The sequence below is a fragment of the Nomascus leucogenys genome, chromosome 23 (genome assembly GCF_006542625.1).
Source record: "Nomascus leucogenys isolate Asia chromosome 23, Asia_NLE_v1, whole genome shotgun sequence".
In the NCBI taxonomy this organism is placed as follows: Eukaryota; Metazoa; Chordata; class Mammalia; order Primates; family Hylobatidae; genus Nomascus; species Nomascus leucogenys.
In genome coordinates this window covers 21,329,132-21,351,591 of record NC_044403.1, presented here as the reverse complement: position 1 = coordinate 21,351,591, position 22,460 = coordinate 21,329,132, and the positions used below count along the sequence as shown (strand labels likewise).

At 43.2% G+C, this 22,460-nt stretch overlaps 1 protein-coding gene across 1 annotated transcript in view; it reads right to left on the bottom strand.

Moving 5' to 3' along the window:
• Nucleotides 1-6,451: 6,451 nt before the first annotated feature.
• The window catches only part of DUSP16 (dual specificity phosphatase 16), an 88,942-nt gene continuing 72,933 nt past the window's right edge, over nucleotides 6,452-22,460 (bottom strand). The window contains exons 5-7 of the mRNA XM_030804383.1: nucleotides 18,271-18,430; nucleotides 12,415-12,538; nucleotides 6,452-10,225 (exon numbers count right to left, since the gene is read on the bottom strand). Of these exons, the coding sequence (XP_030660243.1) occupies nucleotides 9,052-10,225; nucleotides 12,415-12,538; nucleotides 18,271-18,430 (1,458 nt within the window). The 3' untranslated portion in view covers nucleotides 6,452-9,051. The remainder of the gene's footprint in view (nucleotides 10,226-12,414; nucleotides 12,539-18,270; nucleotides 18,431-22,460) is intronic.

The following is a 22,460-nucleotide window of genomic DNA, read 5'->3' as shown; positions in this document are numbered from 1 at the left end:
TTGGCCATTTCATTTCCCTGAGCCTCAGTTTCCACCTTCTGACAGCGTGAGCTGGTCTGGGTGGGCTCTCAAGGCCCTTTCAGCTCTAAGATTCCAAGTCTGTGATTCCGATACATCTTGACTACAATGAGCATGTTTACCTGCGTCTCTGAGCAATGGCCCTAGGCCTTGGTAGTGACTTTAAATTCTGAGCTCCCAAGGTACGGCTGCTTTTCTTCCTTTTAATTATAAATTAGCTGTTCATTGGCTGCTTCTTTCTAGAGCCTATTTTGCTTATCTTGCGATCTGTTCATTTCTGTTGATGAACACTGTCAAATAGGCCTCTATCTGCAATCTCCTGGTTTCCCTGGTCAAAGTGGAAGGTTGGTAGAAACTGTCCTTCACTCGTTGTATTAGGTGTATGTATAAATTTATAATAAGTGGGCCGGGCGCAGTGGCTCACGCCTGTAATCCCAGCACTTTGGGAGGCCAAGGCGGGCAGATGACGAGGTCAGGAGATCGAGACCATCCTGGCTAACACGGTGAAATCCCGTCTCTAATAAAAATACAAAAAATTAGCCAGGCATGGTGGCGGGCACCTGTAGTCCCAGCTACTCGGGAGGCTGAGGCAGGAGAATCGCCTGAACCCAGGAGGCGGAGGTTGCAGTGAGCCTAGATCGTGCCACTGCACTCCAGCCTGGGCAACAGAGTGAGATGCCATCTCAAAAAAAACCCCAAATATATATATATATATATATATATATATAAAACGAATTGTGGAGTTAAGAGCAAGTGATAGTGTAGCCTTTACAGATTTCATGTCTTTGTTTCCCTCAAAGTTTTATTCTTAGTAACTCTATATATAGTTTTATAGACTACATATATAGCCTCCTGTGTCTTAGATAACATCCTTAAAATATGAAATATATTTTGAACCCAGATACCTACCCAGTGTTCTCTGCACAGAGTAAATATTTCATTAAATGAGTTTCAAGGACTCCATACCCCGATATAGGAGTACATTCAAGAAATGAGTTTAGGCCAGGCGTGGTGGCTCACACCTATAATCCCAGCACTTTGGGAGGCCAAGATGAGTGGATCACCTGAGGTCAGGAGTTCCAGACCAGCCTGACCAACATGGTGAAAACCCATCTCTACTAAAAAAAATACAAAAATTACCCAGGCATGGTGGCTGGTGCCTGTAATCCCCGCTACTTGAGAGGCCAAGGCGGGAGAATCGCTTGAACCTGGGAGGTGGAGGTTGCAGTGAGCCAAGATCGTGCCATTGCACTCCAGCCTGGGCAACAAGAGTGAAACTCCATTTAGAAATGAGTTTAGTTTGGGAGAATCTGCTTTTTGAGTAAAAAAGTTTGATTTTGTGTATGTGTGCGTCTGTATATATGTTTCTGTATGCTGAGTATTTCTTTGCGGCTTCTTCAGAGTTATGAAAGAGGTTGGGAATGTTACCCGTACATTATAGGTATTACAAACTCGGTTTTACAAGGTTGCATAAACTAATGGCCCTGGGGCGACTGACATGTGCCACTTTTGTGTTGATTTGTAGGACTTACTTAGCTTTGGCATTTCCCCTAGTAAGTCCCAAGGCAAAACCAGGAATTGTCAGAGACGTGACCAAACATGTATTAAAATTCTAGCGCAACTGGGACCTTGGTCTTCCTGATTTGTTTATACTTCAGCCAAACCCAGATATATAGTGCTCAGCAGAAATTATTCAAAATGTTGATACTCAAGATTGAAGGATGGATTAGGGAGAAATGAAAACTTTTCTTCTTGTGGACTTTTTAGGTATGAAATTTAATCATGAGAGTAGTTTTGCTTTTCTTTCCCCCACCTTTCTCTTCATTCCTTTGTTAAGAACTATATAGTGCCCTGAGGAGGTGTCATTATTGTTCACTAACTTACCATAAATCAGGGGTCTCCAAACCCCAGGCCACAGACTGGTACCCATCTGTGGCCTGTGAGGACGTGTGCTGCACAGCAGGAGTGAGCGGCGGATGAGCAAGTGAGGCTTCATGTGTTGTTGTTGTTGTTTTTTGAGATGAAGTCTTGCTCTGTTGCCCGGGCTGGAACGCAGTGACATGATCTCGGCTCACTGCAACCTTCGCCTTCCAGATTCAAGCAGTTATCCTGTCTCAGTCTCCCCAGTAGCTGGGACTACAGGTGCTCGCCACCATGCCCGGCTAATTTTTTATTTTTAGTAGAGATGGGGTTTCACCATGTTGGCCAGGCAGGTCTCGAACTCCTGGCCTTGTGATCCACCCACCTCGGCCTCCCAAAGTGCTGGGATTACAAGCATGAGCCGTCGTGCCCAGCCAGCTTCATGTGTATTTATAGCCGCTCCCCATCACTCACATATCACTGCCTGAGCTCTACCTCCTGTCAGAACAGCCCCAGCGTTAGACTCCCTTAAGAGCGTGAACCCTATTGTGAACTGCGCATGTGAGGGATCTAGGTTTTGCACTCCTTATGAGAATCTAATGCCTGATGATCTGAGATGGAACAGTTTCATCCAGAAACCATCCCCCTGCTTCCCTGTGTGTCGAAAAATTGTCTTCTATGAAATAGGTCCCTGGTGCCAAAAAGGTTGGGGACTGCTGTCATAAATAACTTTGAATTTCTTGTGGTTTTTTTGACACACCAGGCATGTCTCTTCCATTCAAATGCTATGGCTACAGAGGGAAAGGGTAGCCAGGTAATTATCCACATGCTTCAAACGAAAAAGATAAAAAAGTTGGCAACTAGATCTAGTTGCCTGCCAGGATGACCAGCATTATGCTGGTGTATGTGTGTCCATTCCTCGGGGATTTTTCCAGGGTTATCAATGTCAATGTACGATCTGATGGAATTTACTGATGACTCAATTTTCTTCACCAATCAAGGCTCATTCCTTGAGGCATGAGTTATGCGAAAAGCTTTTCTGCACCAAGTGCTTTCAATCTGGTCTTGAAATTGTCATAATTCTGACAAAGAAAATCCAGGCTATTACTGAATGCTCTTCAGGTTACCCTATTTGCCTGTCACATTGCTTCCACAAGGTCACATCCTGCATTTCCTGTGGGACAGCATTTTCTTTTTTTTTTTTTTTGAGATGGAGTCCCACTCTGTCACCCAGGCTGGAGTACAGTGGCGCAATCTCAGCTCACTGCAAGCTCCGCCTCCCGGGTTCACGCCATTCTCCTGCTTCAGCCTCTCCAAGTAGCTGGGACTACAGGCGCCCGCCACTACGCCCTGCTAATTTTTTAGTAGAGATGGGGTTTCACTGTGGTCTCGATCTCCTGACCTCGTGATCCGCCCACCTTGGCCTACCAAAGTGCTGGGATTACAAGCGTGAGCCACCGTGCCCGGCCAGGACAGCATTTTCAAACTGATTCTAGTGTTTGAGCTGGAACCAAAAGAATGAAACTGTTTTTACATAAATGCATATTGCTGTCTCTGCAAATGAAGTACAACAATGTGACTGACTTGTAAATATCTTCCAGGACAATGCTGTGATTTTCCAGTTGATTCTGCAATTTTAAAGATATAACCAAGTTTTAATTAGGCTGTTCAAGGAGAATGGGTCCCACAGAAGCTAGAAATAGTTTACTTCCCGCTTCCATTTATAGATGCAGAAGACTAATATTCACAGAAAAAATACTTAGACAAATTTTGTTTACTAGATCTAAAACATTCCTCCTTCTCAGAAAAACAAAACCAGAGGAGTATTTAAGATAAAGTAACAGTGAACGTGTTGAGGCTAAAAAGTTTCCATAAACTAGTCCCATATACACCCTCTACCCTTCACATAATCTTTGGACACTCGGCTCCAATTTTGCCTTATTTTTCTTCACATCTCAATCTATACCTTCCTAATGTGTCTGGAATTGGTGGGTTCTTGGTCTCACTGACTTCAAGAATGAAGCCGCGGACCCTCACGGTGAGTGTTACAGCTCTTAAAGGTGGCGTGTCCGGAGTTTGTTCCTTCTCATGTTCGGATGTGTTTGGAGTTTCTTCCTTCTGGTGGGTTCATGGTCTCGCTGGCTCAGGAGTGAAGCTGCAGACCTTCGTGGTGAGTGTTACAGCTCTTAAGGCGGCGCGTCTGGAGTTGTTCGTTCCTCCCGGTGGGCTCGTGGTCTCGCTGGCTTCAGGAGCGCAGCTGCAGACCTTCGCAGTGAGTGTTACAGCTCATAAAGGCAGTGTGGACCCAAAGAGTGAACAGTAGCAAGATTCATTGCAAAGAGCAAAAGAACAAAACTTCCACAGTGTGGAAGGGGACCCGAGCGGGTTGCCACTGCTGGCTTGGGCAGCCTGGTTTTATTCTTTTATCTGGCCCCACCCACATCCTGCTGATTGGTAGAGCTGAGGGGTCTGTTTTGACAGGGTGCTGATTGGTGCGTTTACAATCCCTGAGTTAGACACAAAGGTTCTCCAGGTCCCCACCAGAGTAGCTAGATACAGAGTGTCGATTGGTGCATTCACAAACCCTGAGCTAGACACAGGGTGCTGATTGGTGTGTTTACAAACCTTGAGCTAGATACAGAGTGCCGATTGGTGTATTTACAATTCTTTAGCTAGACATAAAGGTTCTCCAAGTCCCCACCAGACTCAGGAGCCCAGCTGGCCTCACCCAGTGGATCCCGCACTGGGGCTGCAGGTGGAGCTGTCTGCCAGTCCCGTGCCATGCACCTGCACTCTTCAGCCCTTGGGTGGTCGATGGGACTGGGCGCTGTGGAGCAGGGGGTGGTGCTTGTCAGGGAGGCTTGGGCTGCACAGGAGCCCATGGTTGGGGGCGGGATGGATCAGGCATGGCGGGCTGCAGGTCCTGAGCCCTGCCCCACGGGAAGGCAGCTAAGGCCGGGCAAGAAATTGAGCACAGCAGCTGCTGGCCCAGGTGCTAAGCCCCTCACTGCCCGGGGCCAGTGGGGCTGGCCAGCTGCTCTGAGTGCGGGGTCCGCCGAGCCCATGCCGACCCAGAACTTGCGCTGGCCTGCAAGCACCGTGGGCGCAGCCCCGTTTCCCACCCGCGCCTCTCCCTCCACACCTCCTCGCAAGCTGAGGGAACCAGCTCCGGCCTTGGCCAGCCCAGAAAGGGGCTCCCACAGTGCAGCAGCGGGCTGAAGGGCTCCTCAAGTGCCGCCAAAGTGGAAGCCCCGGCAGACGCGGTGCCGAGAGCGAGTGAGGGCTGTGAGGGCTGCCAGCATGCTGTCACCTCTCACTAATTTCCCCTTAGTTTGTTTTTTGTTTAAAATGGAGTTTCGCTCTTGTTGCCCAGGCTGGAGTGCAATGGTGAAATCTTGGCTCACTGTAACCTCTGCCTCCTGGGTTCAAGCAATTCTCGTGCCTCAGCCTCCCAAGTAGCTGGGATTACAGGCACCTACCACAACACCCGGCTAATTTTTGTATTTTTAGTAGAGACGGGATTTCACCAGGTAGGGCAGGTTGGTCTCAAACTCCTGACCTCAGGTAATCCACCTACCTTGGCCTCCCAGAGTGCTGGGATTACAGGCGTGAGCCACCGCGCTTGGCCTCCCCTCTTAGTTTAATTCCTGGTCTAACTGTAGTTGTCACATCCAAACCAGTCCTCCAACAATACCCTGCTGAGGCTGGTTGTGAAGGGGCTCCAAGCTCTGTCAGTAACTGGCCTGAACTTCAGACTCTCCCAAGATCTGCATCTTCTCATTGGAAGCCTCTCACTGAAACAACTGTTCCTCCTGTTACCCTCTATCTCTGGAGGCTGATTTATTCTAATTCCCTTTATTCCTGTATCTCACTTCCACCTCTTATTTTCTGCGGGGTCCTGGCCAAGATAGCTCTTCTAGTCTAGCTCGCCCAGCCCAATCCTTCTTATAAATTTTCTTAAATGTAACTTCAACTCAACCAACTTCAAGGTCACCTGTGATTCTTTCTGTAGTCAATATTCCATCTGTTTGCACTGAAGCTTTATTCCTTCAATGCCTAATTTTTATGAAACTGATGAGACTAAGCTGCTAGTCACGTAAGTCATCAAATCTAGTGTCATGAGCAGAGAGGTCATTGAGATGTATGTGGCAAGGACAGAGGACAGCTCTTCAACAATTGCCCTTGCTGTTTTTCCTGTAGGAATCATAACATTGTTTACATGTTATATTGAAATGGACCATGAGTGTGTAGCTGGCCTTTTTCTTCCTACTATGTACTTGTGTGTTCTGGAATCAGTCAGCTAGAAAATATTTACCAAGTGTCTTAGGATTCTTCACTGTAGTGTGCATTTAACGTACACAGTAAAGAATGAAGGCTGGCACTAAACTGTTAGCTAATGATCCGGTGTTCCACGTGAATGATAGAACACAGAATAAACCTGATGACACCACCTGATGAGGATTTGTTTTGAGCTAAATCCTCATTTACGTGAGAACAGGACAGGTTTCACCACAGCCTCCTGAGTGGTGGTGTTCCCACCGAGTGTATGGCTGCAAAGATAGGTCTTTTCTCGTATTTATGTATAAACAGGTACCAGTTTTGATTTTATTTAATCATTTCATACATTAACATACATGACACATCAAAATGAGAAATGCACAATTTAACCGTTCAACAGCTGGCCTTACTTCAAAAGAACACTATATTCATATTAAACATTTACAGTCTTTCCATCTAACTTTACACATGTCCTAAATCATTTTCCAGCATTTCTCACATAGAAGTCTAGTTTTGCTCTTTAGAATCACCATCTGTATCACCCCTAGTAGACGCGAGGGTGTCCCCAACTACATGCTGAAGAGAGTCAGCCACCACCCCACCTAAAGACATCCAAGCAGCTCCAGAGCCTGCCTCCAAGGCCACCCCTTCGCCACAGCAGTCTTGATTCCAAGAACTGATTATCTGACAGACACTAGTGAACCAGCACTAAAGGCTATAGGGTGTGACTGCATCACAGTTCCAGAAGGAAGGGGACCATGGCCAAGAGAAGCCCGAAATGACAGCAGCTCATTAAAACCAAGTCCCCCAAACCTCCTGAAACATCCTTAGCAAGGAGCTACTGCTTTCCTTTCGTAAACATGTTTTGGATATGACCACACTCTGGAAGTGGTGGACTGTTACCCATTTTGGTGTGTACGTAGCATCAAAAATTACTGTGTGAAACTTGAGAATTCTGATTAAAGATTTCAATGTGTATCTAAAAACTCAAATCATTGAGCAGCACTTTCCCGTATCATAACAGTGCGGCTGACCCTCTTCTGCCTTCACTTTACACCCCATCATAGCACATTATTTGTGCACAACTAGTGAGGTCTGTGCGGCTCATCATCCCCATGACCAAGTCGGTCTGTGTTGAGTCATATCATTCTGTGCTGGTTTTAGAAGTCACCATAGGAAACATGAAGTCACATCCTGGTCAAAAAACTGTCCATTTCTCAAACAGAGAAAAACCTGAGATACGAGGCAGCAACTAGCGACACTTACAGGAAGGGAAAGAACAATGACAACACCCGGCCAGCCCCACCCCCAAAAAGCTGCTGTTGTGAATTAAGGCTTCAAAAGAGGACCCACATTGTAGCTGATAAAATCAAGCCAGGAGGATGTTTGAAAGCAGATCTGCACTATCACTTGTTCCAATGACCTTCTATGTTCAGCTGCCAGGACCGATTCCATACGGTGATTGTAGACTGAGGACGCCCCTTTGCTCTCGCTCCATTTTGATTTGCTTTTTCCCCTGAAGATGCGCCGGCCAGCATTTCCAAAAACAGCTTGGCCATGGCTGTGCACTCTTCACAACAACTGATCAAAACTCAGTGGTCTTCTCAGCTTTCTCAATGGTTTTATTCTGAATATTCCTTCCTCACTAAAGCCTCTCTCAGCCCTACTAGTAAATTTGAAAGTCTGAGGCAATTATAGAAACACCAGCCCCATTGCATGCCGAGGGGATAAAAGCCACTAAGGAAATAGGTTTCCTGCTTCTCCTCAGCAATTTATACCTTTCTTAATCTTCCCATAATTTACCTCCCTAGGAAGTTTCCTATAAAATTCTGCCGTATTGTTACATTTTACAAACTGTATCCATGCAGTGAAGCAGAAAGGGCAAAAACATCTACTTTGGCTGAGAATTTGAAGGTGCTGCTGCTCTACTACCAACCCAAATAAATTCACATTTGGCTTGGAACCAAGTTCATCTTTATTTAAAGGATTGACAATCCCATTTTAAACAATTCTTTGATTTACAAAGAGGGAGGTAGACTCCTTAGCTTCCCAACCTTAGCTTAAATCATGATGCTGCCAGGTTCCTGGCGGTTCAGCTGAATCCTAGACAGTTTTCCTGCTCTTCATAAAGCTGAGAAGAAAAAAAAAATTAACTACCTCCATCTAGGCCCACTGGAATTTTGTGCATAGACAGTTTGAATTGGTCTGAAAAGTGTGACTAGCTACCTACCTATTCACAATGCCTAGAAAACGGGCTACCAGACGTGGTAGTGGTCAAAGCCCCGACTTTCCTGTCTGAGGTACTGGGTTTGCTCTAAGGTAGACCTTGGCAAGGCCCCTAATGGTCCGTCCAGCAGAGTGATGCTCGTGTCCCTCGGCTGTCAGGTGAGCGTGGGTTTGTGAATCAGCTTTGGATAGGATCATTTCTCTTGGATTTACCACTAGGCTCTGTCCCTAACAGGGTCTACCTACCTGACCCCCAAGCTGGCTCAGTCTCAGCGCTAAGGTGTACTATGGAAGGGACCGGACAAAGACTAATATTTGAGATCTCTTAGTAGCACAACGTGAAAATGGTAGGGGATTTTGTCCTCCAACACCAAAGACACTTGCTGTTTTAAGAACAAGAGGATGTGTAATTCACTGAATAAAACGGTTTCCTCTGTCTAGGGGGGATTCTAGCATCTGCCCTTCCATTTTTGTTGAGAGAAGTATTAGCTGATCTCTCAAATGCAGATGTTAAGAGTAACAACTGGGTCGATCCACCTGTTGCTTTTACACCATAGCTCCATTTTCCAAAAATATATATGTATGTACATATATATATTTCAGATTTACAGGGAATTTTTTTGTGAACAAGAAAAAAATTGTCTATAGAAGTCACAAGTGTCTTTCTTCTCAGGAGACCTCAATGATTTCCATGCTGCCCGAAAAGCTAGACTGACTGCCCACCTTCCCCAGCTCTTCCCGTGACCTGTTCTCTGACATGATGCTCTCTCCAAATTCCATTTGGCAGCTTCTGCGTTTAAACTGCTTTTCAAAGGGGCTCTCTTCGTGCCAGCTCCGCCGCGAGTCAGCTCTGTCACTTGGCTTCTGCCGCCTGCGCACAGAATAGACTTGGTCTCCGCAAGTGGGCAGCTGGCTGCAGCTGTAGGCAGAGTAACTGGCACTGCCTCCGTAGATGGCTGAGGCAGAGTAGAAATGTGAGGACTCTGTGGCAAAATACCAGCTGCTGGTCAGGGAAGGGGTAGAGGTCTGGGGGGCCAAGATATCCGAGTGCCAGCCCTTAAGGCCCAGGCCAGCAGACTTTGTGAGGTGCTGCTGGCTGGTGGAAAGGCCGAAAAGGAAGCTGGTGTGGTAATTGTCCTCCACACTCCCACTTCGATGCAATGGAGATAAAAGGGACCTCTGGGTGGTGCCACCGCTGCTGGTTCTGACCGAGTGCAGTCGCTTGCTCTGGCTGTCTGAAGGCCTGGTGGTCTGCGGCTTCTTGGGGATGCTGGCTTCCTCCTTATCAGGACTGGTTTCGGGAGTCTGCTCCGATAGTTCCTGAACAGGGGAGAACTGGCATAGCTTGTTGGTCCCATCCAGAGCAGTGGAAGGTTTGTAGTATTCCAAAGCATCTTCTGATGAAGAGAAGCCATGTAAGGACGCTGCCATGCTGGCTGAATATGAAACTGATTTGATATCCAGAGAGAAGGAACGCTTGAGCTTATTGCTGTCTTCCAGCCTGTCTGCGGACAGGTGTAGCCCACTGAGTGCCTGTACCAGCGGGCTGTCCTCTAACAGTGACGGCTGCACGCTGGGCACGCTGGCGGGATGCACGGGCCTTTGTCCTGCTGCCTCTGAGGTAGCAGAGTCGGCACAGGGTGGACTGAGGGGCGTCTCGCTTTTCTGTCCACCCTCTGAGACAGCAGGGACAGGTTCATTTGGCTTCTCCAGGTGCAGCAGCTTAAGTTTGCTCTTTGGCCCTGACGCTCCAGTCTGGTTCTTAATCTTCTTCTCATACTCCAGGAGTTGGCCCAGAAAATTGAAGTTTGGAGATATAGTAGGTCTTTTTTCTTTCACAAATCTACAGAGAGAGGAAAAACCAAAAACCCAAATTTTACAACTACACTTTATCTTAAGAATATTAAGTGAATAAATGAGATAGGGAATTATCAGGCAGACCTCAAAAACTTTGGAAGATGATTGGTTTAAAAGTTCAGGGAGATGCCTCAAGGTGGAAAATGCAAAGTCCCTAGGCACTGGGGAAGCTTTGCACACATCCCTGGAGCACGCCAGAAAGAGGCAGCCGGGCCCCAAAGGCTCTAGTTTTTGCCTCCTTATTTTCAAGGGCCCAGGGCTCCCAATGCAGCTGATAAGAGATGATATGGGGTTTTGTTGGTGGTGGTCTTTTTTAAGAGACAGGGACTTGTTCTGTGGCCCAGGCTGGAGTGCAGTGGCACAATCATAGCTCACTGCAGCCTCAAATTCCTGGGCACATGCAGTCCTCTCACCTCAGCCTCCTGAGTAGCTGGGATTACAGGACTACACGCTTGGCTAATTTTAATTTTTAAAGTTTGTTTTGTAGAGAAAGGGTCTCACTGTATTGCCCAGGCTGGTCTTGAACTCCTGGGCTCAAGTGATTCTCCCACCTTGGCCCCCCAAAGTGCTGGGACTACAGGTGTGAGCCACCCCGCCTGGCCAAGAGATGATTATTTATTCACCACCAAGGACACCCCTGACACACACACACACACACCAGTGCTATCATCAAAAGTACAGTATAACAGCCACTCTCCTTCTTCAATTTCCATTGTCATCCCCTTTTAAAGTCACCAGTCACTTCTCAAGACAGTTCACATTTTAAATTTAATGACAAAAAGAAGATGGTAGATGATCAAAGTATCAAAGCAACACTTCTTTTAATAGTCAACATGACACAATAACCAAGACACAGTGGTCTCTGTGTGCTGAGCACTGTGCTTATGCACCGAATCATCATTTCATCCTCAGAACTACCCTGTATCCGGTGGGTGTCATTATCCCCATCATCCAGCTCCACAAAATCCTTAAGTGACTTGCCCAAAATCATCACACAGCTACTAACTGATGGTGCCGGATTCAAAACCAGGCTGGTCAAGTATCTGGGTCCATTTTTGTAACCACTGTGGTAAAAAAAGACTCATCAAAGGATCAAAACTAATACTAGAAGGCTTTCATGTTTCATGGAGGAAATAAAGACTCAGAGATGACAGACAAATTCTTCAGAGGCCCCTGCACCTCATGGATACTTTTCAGGTGATGGAGGAGTAGAACTACACTGAAAATTTGCATTTGAATAAGGAACAAGAAAAAACAACAACATGGAAATCAAGTAACCTAAAGCAAATTCACAAAAATAGAAATAACTGGCTCAAGAATAACAAGTATAAATGTAGGCTGCTCATAATGAGACTTCATAACGTGATAGAAGGGTGCCTTGAGCAGGAGGACCTCAGGGAGGTCTGAACGGGCGGCATGAGGGCTCGTGCAGATGACCAGAGGGCCCATGTCCTCCAGGCTCCTGACTTAACATGGGAAGCTGTTTGGGCAACTCATTTCTGTTTTCCAAACTTTGCAACTTGAGGGAAAAAAAAATCCAACTGTTAAATCAGGCCTGCTCCATGAGTCTCTATATTTTTTATTCCTTATCAGATAAAAATGAACCATCTCTACCCAACGAGACATGCAGGGGACTCAGATTAATCAGAGACTGGAGGCAACCCAGTCAAAATCACACACACACAACCTGGCCGACTCTAGAATGTAGGAAATTTTACGGAAGAATGGAGTCTGACAGTTAATCTGGTTCATATTTGCATGTAATAGGCTTTTTCTTCCCAGCAATCCAAAGTTTGAAGCAGAATAGAGATTCTGCAGTGAGCATTCTATTAGAGCTTTCCCCCCTCATATGCAAATTAAAACAAAGGATACTTTTGCATTTAGGGAAAGCAAAAAACTCATTTAACAGGATAGAGATCTCTGCTTGGATCTGTTGTTCCTTAAACATAAAAAGTGGCTGAGGATGATTTTGACACGTGAGGGCAGAATTAATGCTAAATAGTAAAACAGCATCTTTTCCAATCTTCACAAGCCCATTAAAAAATCCACAGTAACCTATAAAAAGTGTGACTAAAATAATTATGATCTGCTTTAATTTAGTTACCCATCCTCATAATTCTTTATGTTTCAGGTCAAATGAAAAGCCAATCACGGAAGACATTTTCCTGCCCTCACCTGTAAGCTTCATCTACAGACATGTCCATCCTCTTCATGATGTAGGCGATAGCGATGGTGGCGGAGCGGGAGATCCCAGCTAAACAGTGCACTAGGACACATCCATTGGAGGCTTTTGCTTTCTCTGTATGAGTCAAATGCAAGAAAGGTCACTACTAACTATTTTGTTCAGCAGTGAATTCTTGTTTCCATTTACTTAGCGTCTTCCACCTGAAAACCTCTACGCAAATCTCATCTGTACACATCATATTTATCCTTGCAATATTCTTTTGAGGAGGCAGGGGAAGATAATTCCCTCACCATTGACATGCAGGACAACTGGGGTCCAAAACTGTTAATAAGCAATTCATTAATAAGCAAGCTACTACTAACTCGGGTTTCCTGACTTATGTTAGTATTTTCCCCTAAGATATGGGTAATATTTAATATATTCCTGTTGTCTGACACTTCAAATTTTTCCCTGATTCCCGAAGCGATATAATTACATTTTTTAAAATTATTATTACTATTTTCTTTTTTTTTTTTTTTTGGAGAATTTATTTTTTTTATTGTATTTTAAATTTATTGATTTATGAATAGGTAATTATCAGTTACTGTTATTATTACTATTTTCAGACAGAGTCTTGCTGTGTCGCCCAGGCTGGAGTGCAGTGGTGCGATGTCGGCTCATTGCAATCTCCGCCTCCCGGATTCAAGTGATTCTCCTGCCTTAGCCTCCAGAGTAGCTGGGATTACAGGTGTGCACCACCATGCCTCGCTAATTTTTGTATTTTTAGTAGAGTCGGGGTTTCACCATGTTGGGCAGGCTGGTCTCTAACTCCTGGCCTTAAGTGATCCGTCCACCTCAGCCTCCCAAAGTGCTGGGATTACAGGAGTGAGCCACTGCCCGTGGCCTCCCTATTTTTCTTTAGGCAACTTTTCTGTATGTCATAAAATGGCTCAAATTTATTTACTGAGTTTTAGAAGAAAACCTTGTATATGCTATGAATCAGGTTTAGCAGGTCACTTTAATGAGATCCAAGAGAACTTTTATCCCTTCCTTGATACCCAGGAGTTATTGTCGTATTGCATTATCTCAATTCCCCACAACATGGTGGAAGGACTCATGGACACTTTGTTAGAAGCAAAGAACCAGGGAAATCCAAGCAGGGCTGCCATCTCTCACTGCTGAGGGGCTTAACAATATGTACATGTGGCAGGGGACGAGGTTATTCCACACAGCCTGGAAGCTACTAACATTCTGGCCAGTTCCATGACTGCCTCAATTCTAAATAATTACATGTGTGCTCAGTCATGAGGCTGAATTCTCCCCTTTTCATTCTTGGTAGACACTACCACAAGGCTACGGAACCTTGTGTTAAAATTCTTACGATTAACGGATATGCAAAGAATCTTGCTTTGGCAGCTGAATAGTACAAAGCTATTCAATCTCACTGCCTATGCTATAAATATGTTTCTAGGGTAATGATTATTATATATAACATAATTATTCATCATATATAACGCAACACAGAGGTTTTGGGTAGTATATGAATAAGCAGCAAGCAGCTTCCCTTCTAGATAGGGAAACCAAACACAATAAAACAATAACAAATGAATACCAAGCAACACTCAAACGAAGAATTGCATGCTATACAAGTAAGAACATATAAACTCGTGTACGCAGTCTCATGCCTTCCTGTGCCTCCAGCGTCCCCTTCCTTCTCAGCTATCGTTTACCCCACGTTACTCTCAGTGTTTCCTTCCCTTTCTGCCCTGCTGCTAAGAAGCTCAAAGCTAAGGTTTCTACTCAATTTCAATAAGTAGCAGCAATTCAGACTTTTTGTCAGTTACTGTACATTTCCTAGCCCCTTATTACTTGATTATTGCTCCTTTATCCCATTTTAATGTGTATGTTGTGAGAATATGTGTATCTTTTGGTTCTAACCTATTATTGAAAACTGCTTCGATCCTTACTGGAAGGAGTGTGGGTTTTTGTTTTTTAACGTTGACAATACTCTCTAATTTTAATAGTTATCTCAAAACCTAGATTATAAGGACCTAGAAGGATCTTGCTTGCTTCTAACAATCCCCCAAAAGATTTAACACTAGGCACATGGTAGGCATCCAGCTGATACTGGCTGATACATATTTTCAAAAGAGATTTTAATAAAAAAAGAAGGCTGGAAGGAAATGAAACGATGACAGTAACATGCATTACGATGTTGAGGTTATAGGTTTCCTTTTCTCTGTTTTTCAAATTTTCTGCAGTGTGCTTACAACTGTTTTTATAACCACAACTCTTTTGATGACGTCTTTTAAAAATGAAAAAAACAAGTGATTATACTGGAGTTGAGGTTCATCAGCACGCATCTTGGGAGACATGAGCCCTAAACTGTGTCTTCAAGCAAAGGAATTAATACACACAAAACTGGCAGAGAGGAGAAGGGAAATGTGTGCAAGAAAGCCCTGCGGTGGGACTGAGCAAAGTGCTCATTCGAAAACAGCCTGCCTTGGAGAAGAAACCAGAGAGAAGGTTTCAAAGGTGGGAAGCAGGTGTTTGAGGGTGGTGGGAATGTTAGGCTAAGGGCTACATTTCTTTTTTCAGACAGGGTCTCTCTCTGTTCATCCAGGCTGGAGTGCCATGGTGCAAACATAGCTCACTGTAACCGTGAACTCCTTAGGCTCAAGCGATCCTCTTGCCTCAGCCTCCCAGCTAGGACTACAGGTGCACACCACCATGCCTGGCTAATTTTTAAAAATTTTTTGTAGAGACAGGATCTTGCTATGTTGACTAGGCTGGTGTCAAACTCCTGGCCTCAAGCAATCCTCTCGCCTCCGCTTCCCAAAGTGCTGTGATTACATATGCTGCACCTGGCCAAGGCTACCTTTTTAATGTAGAAAACTAAGAAGCCTCTTCAGGTTTCTGAATAAAGAACGAGAAGGCAATGATGATGAAAGCTGGGAACAAGCAGGTAGCCATTACCGCAATTAAGGCTAAAATTTAGGTTAAGAAAGGGGAGAGAGAACTGCAAATGAAAAGGGCAAAGATGCAGTGAGGATGAGAAGTTACAAAAGCTAAAAAGAAGGAAGTAATACTAAGAGGGGTTGCAGAGTCCAGCTCAAAGGACAGAAAAAAGGAGGAACTTCAGATAACAATTTTTAAAATATTAACAGCCAATTATGAGTCCGGTACTTTACAAGGTGTTCAATGCACATAACATTATCTATTTTACTTATTTTTATTTTCTCTTTTTGGTTTACTTTTTTTTTCATTTTACATTATCTATTTTAATCCTCACAATATCCCTATAAGGTAGGTATATTATCTTCAGTTTCCAGATCAAGAAACTGAAGTGCACCAAAGTTTGAAGTAACTTACTCAAATCACTTCACTAATATAACCAGCGTAGGCAGGACTCAAATACAGTTTGCCTCCAAGATACATGGTCCTAATCACCTCCCTATGTTGTGTCCATGCAGTCACAAGTTTGGCATGAGAGAGCTGGAGCAAGAGCCCAGGAGACAGTGAAGAGGAAGCAAGAGGCTGTATACATAGCCAGCTGGGTTTGGGGGCACCTCATGAGTATCCCATAGCACAAACGGGCAAACCCTGTTACTGGCACATTAACTAAAAGACAAAACATATACCTGAGTCCTTCCAACCAACCCGGAGACTTACCAAAATCTAATCTAAATAACAACAACAAAAAAGAAAAAATCCCTATGAGCCTGTAAGTCATTAAGGGGGTACATCTTCAAATGACATGCTATCACTAACCATGGCTTAAAACCCCACAGAGGAGAAGACTTAGCAATTGTAGTGAATATGGGCTGAATTCAAAAAGTGGCCTGGACATTTTGCCTTGAATTACTTGGGTGGGATAAGGATGATGGCTCTAATAGAACCAAGCAAATGAAATACTGATAAGTATTTGCAGATATTACAAATAAATTATAATATGTATTTTGTGTGTATGTGTTTAACCAAGTTGCAAAGTAGTTAAAGTTATTTTGTATGAATGAAAGTGGCATGACAACCCCAATATCTCCCATGAAAGGAGAAAATAAGTTGGGAGGAAAGTTATTCATATTCACTATTCTCTTCTAACTCTTTTCTATTAAACTTTGTCTCCTAAAGCCCACACATTGTCGTGACTTAAGAAAATCATGTTCTCTTCTAGATAGATTTTGAAATCTGATTTTTAGCTGAAATTAGAGCCAATGTCTCTGGATAAATGTGACGTGCAATTGGGAACATTAACCATAATTTATTATTTTTTATTTTTTATGTTTTTGAGACAAAGTCTCACTCTGTTGCCAAGGCTGGAGTGCAATGGTGTGTTCTCGGCTCACTGCAACATCCACATCCCAGGTTCAAGAGATTCTCCTGCCTCAGCCTCCCAAGTAGCTGGGATTACAGGTGCCCGCCACCACACCCGACTAATTTTTATATTTTTAGTACAAATGTGTTGGCCAGGCTGTCGCAAACTCCAGCGACCTCAGGTGATCCCCCCATCTCGGCCTCCCAAAGTGCTGGGATTACAGGCGTAAGCCACTGCGCCCAGCCAATTGTTATTTTTTAAAGAGGCAAAACCTGAATGATTTGCTGAATGTTTTTTAGAAGTACAATGGGAGGGTGTGTATTAACTTGTGGGGGTTTGTTTTTTTTGTTTTTGTTTTTTGGTTTTTTTGAGATAGAGTCTCACTCTGTTGCCCAGGCTGGAGTGCAGTGGCGCGATCTTGGCTCATTGCAACCTCCGCCTCCTGGATTCAAGCGATTCTCCTGCCTCAGCTTCCCAAGTAGCTGGGACTACAGGCATGTGCCACTACACCCAGCTAATTTTGTATTTTTAGTAGAGGTGGGGTTTCACTATATGTTGACCAGGCTGGTCTCAAACTCCTGACCTCAGGTGATCTGCCAGCCTTGGCCTCCCAAAGTGCTGGGATTACAGGCGTGACCCACTGCGCCCGGCCAATTCCACTTTTTTAAAATAACTGGTTCTTTTATTTTTAATTATGGTAACCAATTCAGAGTATTTAATTATGGATTAGGGTGCTCAAACTTACGTAACTGGGGGAAAAAAATTTCTTACATGGAACATCAAGAGTCACACACTGTGCTGTGTTGCTCAGGAGCTAGCAGTGTTTCTCCTCTGCTCAGCCACTGTCCACTAAAGCCACATTCCAAATACACATCACCAAGTCACCACCAGCAGATCTGATCCTGTGGCACCAAAATGCCTGAACAGTACCCAGGGGCCAGAGAAGCTCCAGAACTGAACAGGCCCAGGAAGCAGAACAAAGTATGGCACAGATGAGATCCTGTCAAGACCACTGCCAGGAAAATGATGAAATGAGAGTGTGTGTGGGTCGAAATTCTATTAGATCAAATAATAGCTGAAATGATGCGGACCCCAGCTCAGAAACACTGACATAAAGACTTAAATGTAATGGGATTTGTTTTCACAAGATTTGACTTTTCTCTGTGAAAAACACAGCAACAAGGCAACAGGGAATATTACCAAAGTTTCCCAAAGGCTTGTATAGGATTTGAAAAAGTTGGGGGAAGAATTTAACCCTAAAAGCTTAACTGATTTTGAAACACTTGCAAATATATAATTACAGATCCTGTGAAGCTTAACCTTGGTGGTATTAAATGTTAGCTAGAATGTCACAAGGCCAGTCCTTAGGGACAGTGTGACACACACGTCACCTTGACCACTAGATGAGTAAATTGCACCACGTGCTGTTTTCAGACTTTTGAAATCTCTGAAATAGGCTCCTTTTCTCTAAAGAAAAAAAGGGGGGCTTAGGGGGGTTCACCTACACGAGACGATCACCCACAGGACCTGTAGTATTATTTGAGCTACTTACCAATGAAATCTACTGATTTGTCCAACCACGGCAAAATTTTCTCACAAAAGCTGTCATTCACAGGCACACGCAGGAAATGAGACTCAGGGATAAAGTCAGGCTTTGGACAGGTATTGCTGGCATTTAACACATAACCAATCCCATTCTGCTGCATCAGCTCCTATGGAGAGAAAGAGCAGTTAAAGTGACTAATAATATAGTAAACATGATCATTCTGAAAGAGTGAAGTTTAATGCGATGATAAAAATGCCCAGTTTCCTTGAAATATAATTCATTCAGATCAGTGAAGTCCAAAAACCCAGCAAAATGACATCTAGAGACAAGTTTAAAGAAAAAAAAAATTAAGGACAACAAAGGCTATTTAAAACAGTATGCTTGAAGCCCACACATGATTTATATAGTCAAGTCTCTATTATCTTCATTACTAGAGAGAGAAGTGGAACAATGAATACAAAAGAAAACAACAGTTTATATGATTTTAGAATATATGGACACACAACATTTTCTTCCCACACAGAACATGCTGGTTCTCTAAGATACAGTTCTAGTCATTCTTCTCACTCTAAATACTCTCTTTGAAGGCTGCACTTATTTCTATAGCCTTAATTACCAGTTCTACATGCTGATGGCATGTGTGTGTGTGTGTCTCCTCTTAAATTTCCAACCCATATCTCCAGCTACCTACTGGCTATCAGGATGTTCCACAGGCCCTTTACATTTAAACTGTCAGAAACTAAACATATTCTCTTTCTCCCTTTTCTGCCCCCAACTCCTGCCTCCTCTCTCTGTAATCCCCAAATTGGTTTAGGGTAATAACATCGACCCAGCCAGCTGAGCTTGAAAATAAAATGGGGCTCCTTTCTCTTCCCCATGACCCTCATCCAAATGGCTGCCAAATCCTTTTAGAATAACCTCTTCCATTGATCCTCTCCTCTCTATACCCATTCACTGCTCAGTAGCCAAGATAACCAAAAAAGCCACCAGGAGCTCTTGAAGTTTGCAGTGGTTTTCTCTCCAAACCATGTTCTGAACAACTAGAGGAATCTTTGTTATGATTAACCCCAGGCTGGGTGCTTTATCCACATTCTTTTCATTTCCTTGAGTCTCATGTCCTGCTCCTGTCCCATATAGCACCCCCAACGTCAAATGTATACCCACCCTCTGTTCACACTGTTCCTGTGCTTAGAAGGCCCTGTCCTTCTTCCGGAAGACACTCTTTCCACTTTTCCTACTTCGTTTAACCTCATCTATGAACTCTTTCCCACTGATGCATAATTAACCATCCAGTTCTCTGTCCTTCCAAAGTACTTTGTTCACACCATTAATTAAGCACCTAGCATAGTATGTTATCGTTAACAGATAATTCTCATCTCCCGTTATGTAATGAAGTAGTGAATGAGATCTTGGACCGAGTCTTATTTTCGCACCTTTAGCCCAGCTATAGAGTTGCACTCAAAACGAATCTGTTCAACTGACATCCATCCACCATTTAGCAGGCAAGCCCACACAAACCCGCTTCATTTAGTCATCCCCCTGCTGACTCTCAGGAGATGTTCCAAGCCTGGAATAATTATCTTAGTCTAAGCAATCTTGGTCATTTCTTCCTTCTCTTGGAATACTACCTTTTCTACAAATCTTTTCCAACTACCTGAAAGAAAATTGGCAATTTTCTTCCTATATTACCCTTCTGAAACATGCCAGTTCCCTAATCTCTTCATTTACTACATTTGGCACAATAAATGTACTTTATTTTACATAAAAGGTGAACAGCGGCCAGGCGCGGTGGCTCATGCCTGTAATCCCAGCACTTTGGGAGGCCGAGGCAGGCGGATCACCTGAGGTTGGGAGTTCGAAACCAGCCTGACCAACATGGAGAAACCCTGTCTCTACTAAAACTACAAAATTATCCAGGTGTGGTGGCGCATGTCTGTAATCCCAGCTACTTGGGAAGGTTGAGGCAGAAGAATCGCTTGAACTCAGAAGGCGGAGGTTGTGGTGAGCTGAGATCGCGCCATTACACTCCAGCCTGGGCAACAAGAGCAAAACTCCGTCTCAAACAAACACACAAACAAAAAAGTGGACAGCATAAATCCAGATTGTGTATGCAACCATCTCTTATCTCTGAGATGACAATGTCAATAAACAGCTTTTGGAACTAGGTGGATTTCTTAGATTGGCCAACACCCTTCAGCTATGCCAGAGCCCAAGTCTTCTGATGGTCTCATGCTTCTGTTAGGTTAACAATCAGGCTACATAGATCTTAATGGTATTTACTACAACCTTTAAACTTTTGTGCATGTAGCAAAGGTTACATTTGTTTTTCTATGTGTAAACCCAAGCTGAGTTTATCTAGTACTATCTGATCAACAACAGGGTGCAGAAACTGATTCAAGATCACCCATGTAAGAACAGAAGTGGGTCACTGGAGTTAAATCAGCCTTTGAGGACTTTCTCACCAATAGTCCTTTCCACCAATGGTACTACATTTTTCTCCTTTCCACCAATGGTACTACAGATATGTTAAATTAAAAGTAAAGGAATTAGTAATATCCCTATCCACTCAATTCAATAATGAAGATATTACAGAAGTTTCTGAGAAATGAGGTGACTCTAATAGTGTTATATACTGTACACTATCAAAAGACAACAGGAAATTCTAAGAGAAAACATGTTGCAAGTCAATAAGGACTGTCAAAATTGATTTTCCATAGAATACAACGATGTACACTTCTGACAAGTAACCTTAATAGCCTACATTTTAAAGAAATGACAACCTATATTAAGTCAAAAAATATTTATTGAGCACCTTTGTTAGAGACCTATTAATTATACAATGACACATAGTACTGATTAAGAAAATGATATCTAACATTTAATGAATGCCTACAATGTGCCAGTTACTGTATTAAGCATTTAAATGGACTGTCTCATTTAATTCTTACAACCACCCTTTGATGTGGGTTCAATTATTGACCTCCTGGGGTAAGTGATCCACCTGCCTGACTCCTGAGGAGCTGGAACTACAGGCATGTGCCACTGCTCCCCGCAAATTTTTAAACATTTTTTTGTAGAGACATGGTCTCGCTATATAGCCCAGGCTGCTCTCAAATTTACAGCCTCAAGCGATCCTCCTACCTTGGCCTCCCAAAGTGCTTGGATTAGAGGCATGAGCTACTATATGCAGCTAGTAAAATATTTTAAACGCAAAATGGACTGAGAAAAAAATTAAATAATTTCAATGGCTTTATTTATAAAATTTTTAGCTTAAAAGATCTATTGATTAAATCTACTATCCAGATGCTACCTGAAAATTTTTTTGGAATAATAAGATGGGACTTGATAAATAAAACAAGCACAATTTTTAAAACAAACCAAAAAAAAAAAAAAAACTCTTAAATACTAAATATATTTTGGCTACTAAATTAAATATCATAAATAAGTGCCTTCTCATCTGGATTGGTAGTCAGTGGAAAAAGTCAGTTAAGGGGGCAATCATTAAAAATGATACATACATACTCGAAACATTATTTTAACTTAAAACAAATAAATGTACATGAATACACTGATTTCTGATGCAGGACCACAACTTTTTCTTTTCTAGGTTAGCTGACTGGAGTTCGTAAGCAAATCACACCTAAATGCATTTACCACTTATAGCTTTCATTTTTTAAAGAAGAGCAGGAACTTGTAAAACACTATCAGTGCCAAAGCCTTCTAGATTAAAACTGTCCCCCAAATACTTTACAGCTCCCTTATTCCCACCTAATTTGACATACATACATATATATATGTCTTTCCTGACTTAGGTCACAGAAAAGCATCTCTCTTCCTTCACATTTCATTGGTGTATGTCCTATTTTAATTAACATACATAATTATAGTAAGTCCAGTGGCCCAAACAAGTTCAAGAACAAACACAACTGATTCTTGGTAAGTATACTATTCAAATGGGGGAGCAGACGTGCTACAGCAAAGAGCCTACTCATGCAGCAGGCATTCACCTGCCAAAGATGTGGGCAAGAGATGTCGTGGAATCTCTGGAGTCGGTTAACAAAGTTTCTAAAGTTTCATGTAAGTGTTGTTAGTTTGCTCTCTTTTTTTTTTTTAATTTTTTTTTTTTTTTTTTTTTTTTTTTTTTTACAAACTTGAATACAAATGGCTGGGAGGGGATCTTAATTTTTGTTGGTGTT